This window comes from Podarcis filfolensis (assembly GCF_964270895.1).
Source record: "Podarcis filfolensis genome assembly, chromosome: 1".
Taxonomy (NCBI): domain Eukaryota; kingdom Metazoa; phylum Chordata; class Lepidosauria; order Squamata; family Lacertidae; genus Podarcis; species Podarcis filfolensis.
In genome coordinates this window covers 125,881,393-125,896,797 of record NC_139604.1, presented here as the reverse complement: position 1 = coordinate 125,896,797, position 15,405 = coordinate 125,881,393, and the positions used below count along the sequence as shown (strand labels likewise).

Genomic DNA, 15,405 nt, shown 5'->3' with positions numbered 1-15,405 from the left:
GCTCACACCATACTTTGAAAGGCACCAAAACACAATCCCAAGAACGCTTTGAGTTCAAAGGTGATAACAGCAAAGGTGCACATTCATAATTATCTTGTGTTTTGCAAAACACTGCAGGCAAGGAATGAAGTCAGTATGTGTGGCAGGAGCTAGAGAATGTTCTAGCCTCAACAAACTCCCTTCTGTGGAAACAAGCCCTGCTAATTTCAGAGGCACTTATTTCCAAATACTTGCACTTAGCAATTCAGGAAAACAATGCAGGCTCTAAGTAAAGATATACAGCCAAAGCAGTCATCATGAATGGAGGTGCTAAATTGCTTGTCATGAAAGGAACTGGCAGGGAGTTTCAAGCATCCAGGGCAGCTAAGCCAACAAAACAAGAAGGTGTTCCCTGTATGCCAGGGGTAGGCAACCTAAGGCCCGGGAGCCGGATGTGGCCCAATTGCCTTCTAAAGCCAGCCCTCAGAGGGTCCGGGAATCAGTGTGTTTTTACATGAGTAGAATGTGTCCTTTTATTTAAAATGCATCTCTGGGTTATTTGTGGGGCCTGCCTGGTGCTTTTACAGGAGTAGAATGTGTGCTTTTATTTAAAATGCATCTCTGGGTTATTTGTGGGGCATAGGAATTCGTTCATTTCCCCCCCAAAAATATAGTCTGGCCCACCACATGGTCTGAGGGACAGTGGACCAACCCACGGCTGAAAAAGGTTGCTGGCCCCTGTGTATGTGATAATCTCTGCTTCTCATTCCATTTTTTAGGTACTGTGTTATAAAATGTTATGGTGCACCCATACAGCAGACACACACACACCACAAAAAAAAAACAACCCAATCCTTCAGAATTAAGGAAACATTCCCTGAGAAAGTTATACTTAACTGAATCCCAAATACCACCTTGGCTCTCCTAATGACTCAAAATATTTCCTCTGCAGAAGGAATATCTTAGAGAAACCTTTCTCTGTAGTTCTTTCATTTACAAATCCTTCAAATCCTGTCTTAAGGGCATATTTTGTATATGAATAGGGCAGGTGTGTGACCTGGATTCAAGAATTAAGAAATTCACTGACTCCAAGGAACTGGCCAGGTTCCTTCAGCAAGCATTATCTCAACAGACAGGAGTCTCAAATGTCTGTTGTCTTTCTGTGACACATGTATGATGCTTTTGGGTGGTCTCTGGCAAACCTAGGGGTTCATAAAGTTTTTTTTAAGTTCCTGCACATCTTTGTTCTGGGTCCCTTGCAAATGGGAGGACTCTGTTGCAACAGGAAAATAAAGATCTTCCTTGCTTTCCTTCTACTGGTTCCTGCCTTCAACCATTCTTCTCTGACTGATCATGGACTTAAGGGACTCAGAGTCCTTTGAGGAGTTGGGCTGCAAAAGTCAACCCCAAAATTTTCTGCAACAGCTGGTGTAAAGCTGTAGAGAAAAGAATATGCCCCACCAAATGGTGGAAGCAGAAAGTGCAGGGGGCGGGGGAGTTGTTTGAACCCAGCATGTCACACACATTTGTGCGTTGGAAAGAGTTGCACTCCATCTTTTGTTGCAATTGTCTCCAAAGTTATGCATCCTTGTCACCCAGTAACAACAAAGTCCAAGTTTGGCTGCCATGCACTGAGTTCCCTTTTGCAATTCACCCTAGTTGCTGCTTGTTTTCTCCTGCTCTGGAGGACTCGAACCGATGGCTTCAAGTTGCAAGAAAGGAGATTCCGACTAACATTCGGGAAAACTTTCTGACAGAGCCATTCGGCAGTGGAACAGACTCCCATGAGAGGTTGTGGACTCTCCTTCCTTGGAGGTTTTCAAGCAGAGGTTGGATGGCCATGCAACTGAGATTCCTGTATTGCAGAAGATTGCACTAGAGGCTTTAGGTCCATAAATTACCATATAGCATATATTCAACACCAAAAACAGCGACAATTTGTTGTTGACAAAGGACAGCTGGACATATTAAGGGCCTTATTACCTTCAGTAGCTTAGGGCCTCATCAAACCTAAATCCGGCCCTGTAGCCAGGAGCCATATTTTGAAACTCAATCTGAAAAGGCCCCTGAGTATGACTTTGCAAACAATGCCAATGCAGATTAATAAAAGGCTTTATCCAGAACCTGTTGAGTGCCCTCTGGATCCAGGAATTAGAAGGAACTCGGGCATGCAGCATACACCCTGCAAAAAAACCCCCACAGCATGATAATAATAGTAATAATTTGCAGAAATTGCTTTTCACTGAAATTGCAGACCGTTAGACCCTGGCCTTCGCTGCCGGTCAGAGGAAGAACTTGGAACTCCCAGCTCAGTTTCTGGCAAAGGCTTTAATGCATAAGTCAGATTGGTACATAAGCAAGGCACAAGGTACAGCAGGTACAGCAGGTACATCGGAGGTATAAATACATAGCTAAGCGCAAGACGTTCACCCAATAAGCGATGTGCCCCCTGCACCTTTCTTTTGGGCAGAGCACACAGCGCAGCAAGCAGTCAGAGCCCCAGGACTCTGCAGAACTGGCACTCCTTTGAGTGGGCTGGGTTTGTGAGGTTCGCATTGGCATCTCTTGTGCCCTTGCAGATGGAGATGGGGGTCAGCGCCACCTCAGCATCCAATTTAGTCTCATTTGGTAGGTGAAGATACTGAGGTGGGGTGGCAGCTCCCCAGCAGGAGGTATCTGATGAGGAATGCCCAGTGTCAAGGGGCAGAACACGCCTCTGCCAGCCTCCTTGGTCCACCTCCTCCTCTCTTCATCCCCAGACTACTGGCCTCCTCCCCAGACTCAGACACTTCTCCGGTTCCTGGTTCCACCTCCCTCATCTACTAGGACACTCTCCAGGATTGCCCAGATCCATCTCCTTGAGCTCCTCCTATTCTTCCTCTGGATTAGACCATCCCCTTCATGACACTAGGAAATCTGTGTCTCCACACACATCGATAGTGAGCTTTCCAACTGCATTTCCATCTCTTCTAACATTCTTGCCAGGGTTGTGTACGGGGTGGATCGAATTCAGATAATTTAAAACAACCGCAACTAATTTAAATTAAGTAAATTTGCATGTGTTCTCTTGTTTTGCATAATTTGCTCAGGTTTTGCTCTATGTGAGCCTGGGCAATGGGCTACTCAGGGCACTGAACCATTCAGATGCACCCTGGAGGCGTTTCAAGGAAAACTTTACACCCCTAAAAACTAGAAACTTTGGGGGGGGGGGTTAAATGAAAGCTAAAATTCTGAGGAAGATGAATTCCATACTGTTTCTGTACCCCACCCCCCAGAGTCACCATTTATTCATAGCCCAGATAACAAGTAACCTGTCTTGTCCCGTCCCCCCCAACTCTGTGCTTTATAAAGAGTCAGAAGGCCCACTGGTAAGAGAGAGACAAAAATGCCTGGCAGCATCTCTGCATTTTTCCAGTGGATATTTATTCCTACCTCTTGTTAAAATGTGATGCCTTTTGATATTTGATATTTGCATCCAAAGTCCATTTTAGCTCAGCAAACAGAATAAATCTCCAGCATTTCTTCACAGCATCGTGTCAAACTTTCATTGGGCTGGTTCACACAGAGATTCATCAGGGGGTGTTTGCAAAATCAGCTGGCCAGCTGTGTGTATGGAAGAGCCAACGGCCCTTTCATATACCCCCCCATCTTCCCTTCAGACACAATCTCCTAAAACGAGTCAGTTCTAACAATTAGCCGTAATTCATCATGTATACAGAGACATCAATTTATGTACATCATGCACATACGAAACAGGGCCATGCACCTGCAACATTGTCCAATTACGGAGAAAAGTCTCACAGTGCTTGTTTGCACAATGTTTATTTGGTGCCTATGGGCTGCGTTCCTGGCATCACACTGATGTAAAACGACCCCTGATTACAACTGACATAGAATGAACAAAGCAAAAGAGAAGAGGCAAAACAAGCAACAGTGAAATATAATCATCAAGGAGATGAAGGCACAGTGAAAGTGAGGGATAAGTTGCAAAAGGCCTGGGTGATGTTGAACGTGTGGCTGTCGCCGTCTCTGGGATTGCGCCCATTCCACTGACTGCACAATTAGGTGCCATGTTGGTGGCACATCTCCTGCTGAGGCCCTACTAGGGTTGGTCAGGAGGCTGCATGCTGGCAACATGACACATAATCTGACAATGCTTCCACAGCAAACAGGCAGAAGCTATGAGCACTGGAATAGGAGCAAGCACTGAGCAACCACAGTTAAAAAGTGCACAAGGTTAGGGTTTCCAGGTGAGATTTGAAGGGGGAGTGATAGGCAGAGATGGGGAGACAGGTGAGCCAGGACAAAAAGTGTCACACTTGTGAAGGACTGAGCTGTTTCTATGTGCAGAGGGGTAGCCATGGGAGTCTTTGAGGGGCTGCAAGACTCTAACGTTGTTTTCATTACAACAGATTATTTTGGCATCAGCTTTTACATTGCAAACTGTTTGTGTGCCAGAGGAGCGAAAGGTGCCTCCAGTTTTAATTCAGAAAAATTCAGTTTTAATTCAGAAAAAAGGGGTGTCACAAAGATCATAAGTTTGGGAGTTGCAGCCCAAAATAAACCATGCCACTGGCTCAGGGCTGGGGGGACGTGTTCTGTGGCTCTGCAGATGTTTTTGGATGCCAACTTCCACCATCCATGTCCATTGGAAATGCTGCCAACTGGGCAGTCACAAGTGTTCTGCCCTTGTTCTAGCTTTCGTGCCATAAATTGAGAGTGCATAAGTTGGCAGTCGAGATACAAATAATGGCTCAGCAGCCCATGGGGCAGGGAAGCACACTGCCGGATTGCTCTAACTTCATGGAAACTAATATAGTTTCAGGGCTTCGTATTCCCTTGGGGGAATTTGGGAGAGTGTGTGTGTGTCAGCCAGTGCTGGTCTAAAGAGGCAACTGTGGTTGTCACTGGATTCTCCTAGTTCATGGGAGGGTGTCTAGGGTAAGCTGCCTCCCACTGGACATTTCCCACGTTAAGTATCAGGTAAGAATAATAGGACCAGGTAAGAATCATAGAATTATAGAGTTGGAAGGATCCCTGAGGATTTTCTAGTCCAGGCATAGGCAAACTCAGCCCTCCAGATGTTTTGGGACTAGAACTCCCATGATCCCTAGCTAACAGGACCAGTGGTCGGGGATGATGGGAAGTGTAGTCTCAAAACATCTGGAGGGCTGAGTTTGCCTATGCCTGGTCTAGTCCAACTGCCTGCAATGCAGGACTATGCAGCTGTCCCATTTGGGGATCAAACCTGCAACCTTGGAATTATCAGCACTATGCTCTAACCAACTGAGCTATCCAAGAGTTTTCCCATGGCTTTCCAATGAAGCCTGAAGACAGACATGCTCCAGGCTCCCTTTTCTATCCAAGGTGCATTAGCTAATGCACACAGGAAATGCTGGCACATTTGCATGGGGAGTAATCACACTTTCACATTAACCTGTGCATGTTCTCTTTTGTGTGCAGAGATGCCTCCTCCACTGAAGTAACTGGGAAAGCGCTTGCTACTGGGAGAACTGTTTGTGCATGTGCATTGGAATTCTTGCACTGATATGGCACATAGCAGTTTCATTTGCTCCTGTTGGGACATACTCTAATTGGTCCACCAGAAGGCACCTTATTCTGGGCTCCCCCCCCCCCCATAGGATGAATACATTTATGGACACCAAAACCTGCTTCTACAATTATAGCCACAATCATATCGATCCTGTGTAGCTAAGCATGAAATAATTACTCACGAATTCTGACTATTCATAGCAATAATTCCTCCACACATGGCAATACGTTGAACGAGTCTGCAGCAGGAAACGAAAAGGCCAAGCCTTGCACCCGCTCAAGTGCTTGAGCACAGAAATCAAACACGGCAAATGCTTAGATAACAGTCAATACAAACGGGAGCTTTGTAATAATAAAAAATAAGCTTCTGGTCCACATTGTCAAAGTGGGTCAGGATACAAACTCTCCAAGTGCTTTCCTTTAAATAGTTGGACCTCCTTCTCCCACTACTGATCAAAGGCGCATTTGCGCAAAGGCAAACTTATCCATGTCTTTTGCGCGTTGGAACAGCACATATTTCTTAAGGTGGATAGGATCCCTCCTGTCTGCTGTAATGTACAGCGCATTTCATAGGTTACTTCGGTTAGAAGAGGCTGCTCCTATTTTTTTGCAGTGGAACCCTTGGTCTGTGCATCACCCAACCTCCTTCTTTCTACAAAAAAAAATATGCTCTGCCACCCAACTAGGATAACCATGAAGCTTAAGGCGCATATGGCACTTCAACAGTCTCCTCTAAAAGGCACTCCAGAAGTGCAGAGTTGATGATAAAGCTACATTCACCGGCAGATTCTTCCATTCCAACCCCACGAGGCTTTTCCAAGACATACTGCATCCAGTGTAAAAAGGTTAGAGTACAATCCCATTAAAAAACTCCAGGCGAGAGAGAGATCAAAATTTGTGCCTTCTTTCTTTTAAAGCAAACACCCACATTTTGAATCTTGGGACTGTTTTCTTGGTGCTTCCCTGGGCTCCCGTTCCGGTACAAAATCACTGCTGAGGTCCATCTGCGCTCTTAGTTTGTTCCGATGGGGTGACCTGGATATTAGAGGCAGAGGTTTTCCCTTTGTTTCGGAGGGTGTGAGCATTTAGCATCTCCAAAAGTAGGTCATAGACGGGAACGACATTCTTGCATTTCATGCTGAGAAGGTGCTCCATCCCTTTGTTACTGTGAAGAAAGCAAAGAAGTCACAGCAAGGCACTGAGGTTTAAAATGCACTGTGGGGAGAGAGACTTTCTGCTGTCTGTCAGGCAACAGCTTTTCCCACCTGCCTTGCCCCACCCTCTAGAAGCCTTTCCCAGACCATGACAGCAGAAGTACCGTAGCTGGGAAGAGGGAAGAGGTCGGGGATATTTTTAAAATAATATTTTTTTTAATTAAATTTTATTTTATTGAGTACAAATCAGCAAAACATACATATATACAAAAAAAGAAAATACAAAGGAAAAAGGAAATACATGTAACCAAGGAAAAAATTAGAAAACATTTTGTCTCTTTTCATATTTACAGTTATTTATACCTCTATAAAATGCTATTCACAACAAAGAGGAGAAACGAAAGGTAAGATATCACAAAAAAAGAACAAAGAGAAAATAAAGGAGTAGAAAAAAAGATCAAAAGTGAAAATTTTAAAAGTAGATAAGTATTCACTATACACAGACATTTCCCATCTATATTTATATTTGATTATGTAGTTTCATCTTGCCCTTATCTACCTTAAATAAAATGTTTTTTAAAAGACTTCCACCATTTGCCCCACACGTTTTAATAGTCCATTCGTCAATAATTTTATAGGTTGTGTGTCCTTGTTTCTCAGTTTGACCCTTTTACATGGTTTTGTATGTTTTGTGGCATTTTATGCATTGTGACTTGCCATTAATTTTTTGACTGGGAAGTCAAGGAGGAGGAGGTCACAGCGGACATGGTAAAGTGGTCACAAGACTTTGGGTATTCAGTAACTATGCCACAGTGGGAAAATTTGTGGAAGAATAATTGGAAATTCACAAACTGTTACGTCTTAAGAGAAAATTTCCTAAAAATGCAACACTGATGGTATCTAACACCTTGGAAACTGTCAAAGATGTACAAAAGTGTCCCAAGTAATTGCTGGAGGTGTGGCGATAAAGCAGGCACTTTCTATCATATGTGGTGGCTATGCAAAAAAAAATCCAGGCATTTTGGGAGAGTATCTACTTAGAAATACAAAAAATAATAAAGATTTCCTTTAAGAGAAAACCAGAAGCTTATCTCCTGGGGAATCACAGATTTGGATATCCCGCAAAAAATGAAGAGTATATTTTTATACGCCACAGTGGCAGCAAGATGATGATGATGATGATGATGATGATGATAATAATAATAATTTAGTTATACCCCGCCCACCTGGCTGGGTTTCCCCAGTCACTCTGGGCAGCTTCCAAGAGTTCTTATCGCTACAAAGTGGAAGATTGATGAAATCCCCTCTAACCATGAATGGATCCAAAAGCTAAGAGATTATGTGGAGTTAGATAGTTTATCAGAAAAAACAAAGAACAAACCAAAACAGGAATTCATCTCGAAATGGGAAGTCTTCAAAGTTTACTTGAAAAACAATTACAGTAGTTTAAACTCTGTCACAGCATTTGAATAACTTTAGTAGTAGATTTAAGAAAGATATGAAACCTAGGATAAATCAATAACTAGTTAATTTAAGATATTGGCAACAAATAACAGATAATTGAAACAAGGAATGGACGGGAGGTCAGGTCTATAGTCCAAGGACCGCTTTTTGCTTTATTGATTTGTAATTAATATTGTCTTTATCACTGTTTTGTTTGTATTTTCGTCTTGTTTTCTCCTTTTTTGGTGTATCAATTAAAAAACAACAACATGGTTTTGTATGTTTTGTGGCATTTTATGCATTGTGACTTGCCATTAATTTTTTATTGAGAAGAGATGCACCTGTGGAATTTCTGTCTCAAAGCAATAAAAGCATTGTCAACCTCTGGACATCCTCCTCTCCCCTGCTATGCATCTGATGCTCTAGTTCAGGGGTCCGCAAACTTACCGCGCCTCGGGCCGGTGTCTCCAGCACCGATCACACGGCGGGCCGGAGGGCAGGGGAGCGCGTGCCCATACGCGTGCACACACGCTATTTCCGGTTCACTTCCAGGTCGGAGAAGCACCGGAAATAGCTTGTGCGCATGTGCACGGGTCTCCTCCGACAAGGATGTGCACAGGAAATAATGCTTGCGCATGCGCAAATATTGCTTGGGCATGTGCACAAGCTATTTCCGGTGCTCCTCCGACCTGGAAGTGGGCAGCCGTGCAGCGCAGCGCCGCACCGGTAAGAGTGGGCAGTGGTTTGGACTATATGGAATTAGCGGAAATGACTGGCAGAATCCGAGACCTGGGAGAAGAGTTGGTGGAAGAAGACTGGAAGAAATTTAAAGATTATCTTCAGAAACACTGTAAAATTAATGAATGTTAAAAATGATGTTGGATTGAAAATAAGTGGCATTAGCAACAAAGTTAACAAGAGTATGCAAATTGAACTGAAAATGGATGAAAATATAGAGTTATAATATGTTAAGATATAGAGTTAAGATAAACGAAAGAGGGTAAGGATTTGCTGATTTGATTATTTAAATGGGGATACAAAAAGGGGAGGTGTGAGGAGGCCAAGGAAATAAGATAATGAGTTAGGGTTACAAAAATGGATTTGTTTTTACTCTTCTTTTTCTTATTTTATGTATTTTTCTATGTTTCTTTTATTGTATTTCTTTCTTTTTATATGATCTTTTAAATCTAAATTTATGTTTTTGTAAAACTCCAATAAATATCTTTAAAAAAAAAAAGAGTGGGCAGTGGCAGCGGGCAGCAGGGTTGCTGCAGGCCGGATAAACGAGTCCCTCGGGCCTTATCTGGCCCGCGGGCCTTGGTTTGGGGACCCCTGCTCTATTTAAACTAACGGTCAATCCATCCCTCTCAATGAACGTTTAATTTCCTCCATGCCATGAAGTTGTCAACATGTGCAGAGGAGGGCAACCAAGATGATCCAGGGTCTGGAAACCAAGCCTTATAAGGAACGGTTGAAAGAGCTGGGTATGTTTAGCCTGGAAAAGAGGAGGCTGAGAGGAGATACGCTAGCCATCTTCAGGTATCTCAAGGACTGTCGCATGGAGGGTGGAGCAATTTTGTTTTCTCCTGCTCTGGACCCAAAGCAATGGATTCAAATTACAAGAAAGGAGATTCCAAACTAAACACCAGGAAAAACTTTATTGGGGTAAGAGCTGCTCAACAGTGGGACTCTCCTTCACTGGAGGTTTCTAAGCAGAGGTTGGATGGTCATCTGTCATGGATGCTTTAGTTGAGATTCCTGCTTTGCAAGGGGGTTGGACTAGATGACCCTTGGGGTCCCTTCCATCTCTAAAATTCTATGAACTGGGGGCAAATAAGAGTTGTGTGCATGGTTCTTGCTATTAAGCATTAGAGCCAGATAGCAGATATCTGCAGCAGACGTAATTCAGAATGAGGTGGTAAACTGGTCTGTACCACTTCAGGCGAAGATGTTTGTGTATGACATTTCTAAATGCTTCTAAACACCCTGGAGGCAGAACATTAGCACAGAATGAGAGTCCTGACCTAGACTTGCTCTCCCTGATGGAGTAATTTTCTGCCTACAAGAATTATTTTCTCGTATCTTGCCTCCCCTCCCATTCACACACAGCTGAAGTGGTACAGTCTGTTCCATCTTCTCCGAACTTGGCCACCTCATTGGAGGTTGCGAATGTAGTCTCTGCCATGGCAAACCAGCTGAGTACCTAAGTGCATTTTCACACAGGAGGCTTAAAAATTGCTTTTGAGCCTTTCTCAAGCTACTTAGGGACACGGGTGGCGCTGTGGGTTAAACTACAGAGCCTAGGACTTGCTGATCAGAAGGTCGGCGGTTCGAATCCCCGTGACGGGGTGAGCTCCCATTGCTCGGTCCCTGCTCCTGCCAACCGAGCAGTTCGAAAGCATGTCAAAGTGCAAGTAAATAAATAGGTACCACTCCGGCGGGAAGGTAAACGGCATTTCCATGCGCTGCTCTGGTTTGCCAGAAGCGGCTTAGTCATGCTGGCCACATGACCCAGAAGCTGTACACCGGCTCCCTCAGCCAATAAAGCGAGATGAGCACCGCAACCCCAGAGTCGGCCACGACTGGACCTAATGGTCAGGGGTCCCTTTACCTTACAAGCTACTTATGTTAGCCAAACAGGAAAGAAAGTAGAAGAGGAAACTTTGTGATGCCAATGAGCGCTCTGCTCCACAGTGGATTGTTTTGGACTGTTTACATTCGCAAGAAAAATGTGACTTGAGTAAGATCATGTGCCCTACATGTGGTGCCCTACATGTGCTGTTAGGACTACAACTCCCATTATCCTTAACTGTTGGCCATGCTGGCTGGGGCTGATGGGAGCTGTAGTCCAACAACAGTTGGAAGATATCACACTGGCTGCCCAGCACAGGGCTGGGTAACCTGTGGCTCAGCAAATGTTGCTGGACTCCAACTCCCATCATTCCTAGCCATTGTGCCCAATGGACATGGATGATGAGAGTTGTAGTCCGACAACAACCAGATGGCTACTGGTTCCCCATTCGTGCCACAGTATTTTTGCAATACTGCTATTCAGTCCATTGTTTAACATACTGTTTTGCTTTGCATTCATGCAGTCAATAATTGGGTTAATGGAAATGCATGCACACACACATAAATGCAAAAATAAGCCATAAACCAAGTTGCTCCACTCCTTATCTTCACTGCTGGAAAAACAGCAGCCCAATATTCCTGAGGTCATTCCTACATACAACTAAAATAATTTGATTCAAATCATTTTAATGTGTCATTTTTTAAAAAAGGGGGAGAAAAGGAACAGATACGTTTTCCTGTGATGAACGAACATTTTAACATAATTACTGAGTGGACTTCTAACACTATCAAAGAATAAATAATTGCCAGGGGTGGGCAGAGCAAAAAAAGAGAAAAGAATCCATGCTAATCATTTATTCAGCCAAAACTCATCTACTCTTCTGCTGGGAAGAAATACAATCCAGCAATATTAATGGAAACTCTTGTCCAATTTCTGTTCTTCTTGAAAGAAAGGTGATGAAATGAACAGATATTTAGAGCCGGCCTCCATTTAAAACAGAGACAGAAAGAGATTGGGGGAGTGTGAAGAATGAATCGTGCATGCCTCACAACTGGGCAGAGGGTATGGACTGCAAGCCAATCAGCTTTGTTGCTGGTCTCCCAGGTGCTGAGGCTTCTGGGGTGGGTGGACCAGAGAGAGACTGTGGAGGACTGGTGCCCCCCAGGAGCATAAAAGGGGCTACATGCTTGATGCCTCCACCTCAGCCTTCAAGTGAGCTTCCCATCCTCCCACCCTATAATGTTAACTACTGAAATTCTGGCATTTCTTTTCAGGTTACTTCATTGCTATTGTCACAACTTTCCTTCAGCAGAAGAGGCGTTGGGCTGGATCATTAGATGGGAGGGGCAGGAACACCCTGCTCCAGTCCACAGGGGATCCCCCCTAAGGGATCTTGGAGGGCAGCTGATACCATGTCATCCAAACCTGGACAAACTTTGCTTAACCTTAAGTACAATCATGGGAACAAGCCAGCTTCGACCCATGGTTTATGAAACTGCTTTGTTTCCCACTAACCATAGTTAAGATTAACCACAGTTTAGAATCTGGACAACATGCTAAATTGTGATGAATCTAAAATGGAAACAGAAGCTTCAAATCTCCCAGTTGTAGCTGCAGCATGTGACTCTGGAGGGAAGCTAGTCTTGTTCATGTACACCAAAAAAAGTTTAGCATTACATCATCCAAACACAAGGGAGGCGGGTGGTGCTGTGGGTTAAACCACAGAGCCTAGGAGTTGCCAATCAGAAGGTCGGCGGTTCGATTCCCCATGACGGGGTGAGCTCCCATTGCTCGCTCCCTGCTCCTGCCAACCTAGCACATCAAAGTGCAAGTAGATAAATAGGTACCACTCCGGCGGGAAGGTAAACGGCATTTCCGTGCGCTGCTCTGGTTTACCAGAAGCGGCTTAGTCATGCTGGCCACATGACCCGGAAGCTGTACGCCGGCTCCCTCGGCCAATAAAGCGAGATGAACATCGCAACCCCAGAGTCGGTCACGACTGGACCTAATGGTCAGGGGTCCCTTTACCTTTACCACCCAAACACAGCCACTGCAATACTGCATGTACTTGCAAAATAACATACCAGTTGAAATCCAAAATCTTTCTGTTCAAGGCAGTGTACAAAGATCTTATTTTAAAAACAAAAAACAATAGGATATTTGTATGAGAACAGCTAGATATTATTTTCCTGACGTGAGTGTTGAACACAGTTAGTTGCTGACTCCGGGGTTTGATGACATGAGAGCAACTTAAACTTAGGCCTTGACTTCTCTAACCTAAAGTTCTGAATGCGTCAGACAGAGATAGCAGCTATCTCATCAGAAAAACCACAGAGGCTGTTGCCTTTTGTGAGTCACAGAATTCCTTTGAAATGAAGACCCAGAACGCATTTATAACAGCAGTGGAAATTTTCAGAATGAATGAAACTGGAAAAGAGGAGGCTGAGAGGAGATATGACAGCCATCTTCTAATATCCCTCTTGGAAGAGGGTGAAAGCTTGTTTTCTCCTGCTCTGGAGGGTAGGACACGAACCAATGGCTCCAAGTTACAAGAAAGGAGATTCTGACTGAACATCAGGAAGAACTTCCTGACGGTAAGAGCTATTTGACCATGGAAGGTTGTGGACTCTCCTTCCTTGGAGGTTTTTGATCAGAGGTTGCATGGCCACCTGTCATGAATGCTTTAGTGAAGATTCCTGTATTGCAAGGGGTTGGACTAGATGACCCTAAGGATCCCTTCCAACTCTACCACCCTATGATATAATTTTGTGAGCAATGCAGCTGCTGAATAGCCTTTTTTGCCTTGTGGAAAAAATATAACGTGTCTTAGTTCTGCGAGGAAAATGTAAAGAAGTTACCATTCTTATTAGATATGCCCACAGGGAGGGTCCAGTCTATACCCAGCACTCACCAAGCAGCAAAACTGTGCCTGGGCTTTATGGCTGCAGGCTATGGGTGGAAAATTAAGAACATCAGCAGAGCCTACTGGATCAAGCCAATGGCCCATCTAGGCTAGCATCCTGTTCCCACATCAGCCAAACAGATGCCTATGGGAAGTCTCCAAGCAGGACCTGATTGCAATTGAATGTACATAGCTATCGTGGCTGAATGCTGTCCCGTATACAGAATTTGTTGCACATAGAAAACCAGCTGCCAGGAAGAAGAGACTTCGGCAAGCCTTTTCTCCAACATCATTTGGTTTGTGTGGAGCATTTGAATATGCCATCTCCCAGCTGAAATGATGCAGTCTGGGGAAAGTCTGACCCTAGGGTGAGTTGTTTCTTTGGAACAAATCCAAGGCATAAATAGTAACATGAGACCATCCTCATGCGATGGCCCACGCAGTCTGAACCAGAACCATCATGGAATTGTAGAGTTGGAAGGGACCCTGAGGATCATCCAATCCAAAGCCCCGCATTGCAGGAATATGCAGCTGCCCCATGCAGGGATCGAACCTGCAACCTTGGCGTTCTCAGCATCATGCTCTAACCAACTGAATGTTATACTCAATGGAGTATTTTCATAGCACTTGGGTTAACTGTTGAGGGTAAATCTAGTCTCCTGAATAGAGCCTCGATCTGCTTAGTGGACTAAGCACGATGCCAGCAAAATCATACCAACAGCCCTCCTGGATCAGAGCACAAGGCCACCTAGTCTTGCCTGATTAGTGAGTACCGTGAGACCAAGCAAGAGAACATAAGGAGAGCCCAGCAGGATAAGACAAAGGGGACCATCTCATTCAGCATTCTGTTCCCACAAGCAGCTAATCAGATGCCTCTGGGAAGCTAGCTAGCAAGCAGGACATCAGGACAACAGCTCTCTCTCTTGTTGTGGCTCACCAGCAGCTGATATTCACAACAGCATTGTGCCTCTGAACCTGCAGATTACACATGGCCGTTGTGTCTAGTAGATACCGATAGCCTTATCGTCCATGGTTTGCGATCAGAAGCCTTGGGAAAACACAAGTGCTCCATTGCAATTAAGATTTGCTTCTCAGTTTAAACTATCCAACTGCCCGCTGAGAACAAGGAGCCCTTTTGTAGTCAAAACCATCAGCCAACGTCTTTCAGTGAAGGGCACAGTTTTGGGAATCCCAATGCAAAGCAAGCTAAACTTAAGAAAGCATTAGCTCAAAATGCGGAACCACCATATTCGTAACACTGGTCACAAAGCACAAAGCGAACCACCAATTTGTCTGTTCCAAGACAACAACACCCCATGGTCTTACTACACCAGCAAGCCAATGTATGTTAGTTTCAGCCACAACAGATAGTGAGAACAATGTAGGTTTTAGGGGAAGCTGAAGTGTGGAGGAATGGAAGCAAGGCTGTTTGTGATGAACACGGTACAGGATGGAAATTGCTGCCTCCTCAAATACCGACTCTTGCTTATTTACAACGGCGATCTTTTTCCCCACCTAAATTCAGTTGTCAAAATGAAGAACGCTAACCAGGGTTGGATTCTTGTGGGAAAGGACAGTGAGCTCTCTTTAGTCTTGTACTGAAAACAAATTCCTTGACTCAGAACACACTCAGAGACACTTTGTTCTTGCATTCCAACTGTCTTTCCCCCTTGCTTCTAGTTAAGAGCTCTTGGGACTCTAATAAAAACCAAACTAGATCTGGCAAGCCTGAAATCTGGATAATGTGCTACAGAAGCCTTTCTCAACCTTGAGTCCCCAGCTGTTGTTGGACAACAACTCCC

At 44.4% G+C, this 15,405-nt stretch overlaps 1 protein-coding gene across 1 annotated transcript in view; it reads right to left on the bottom strand.

The window, feature by feature from the left end:
• Positions 1-2,292: 2,292 nt before the first annotated feature.
• The window catches only part of ESR2 (estrogen receptor 2), a 77,739-nt gene continuing 64,626 nt past the window's right edge, over positions 2,293-15,405 (bottom strand). Inside the window, exon 9 of the mRNA XM_083615228.1 lies at positions 2,293-6,697. Within this exon, the coding sequence (XP_083471354.1) occupies positions 6,520-6,697 (178 nt within the window). The 3' untranslated portion in view covers positions 2,293-6,519. The remainder of the gene's footprint in view (positions 6,698-15,405) is intronic.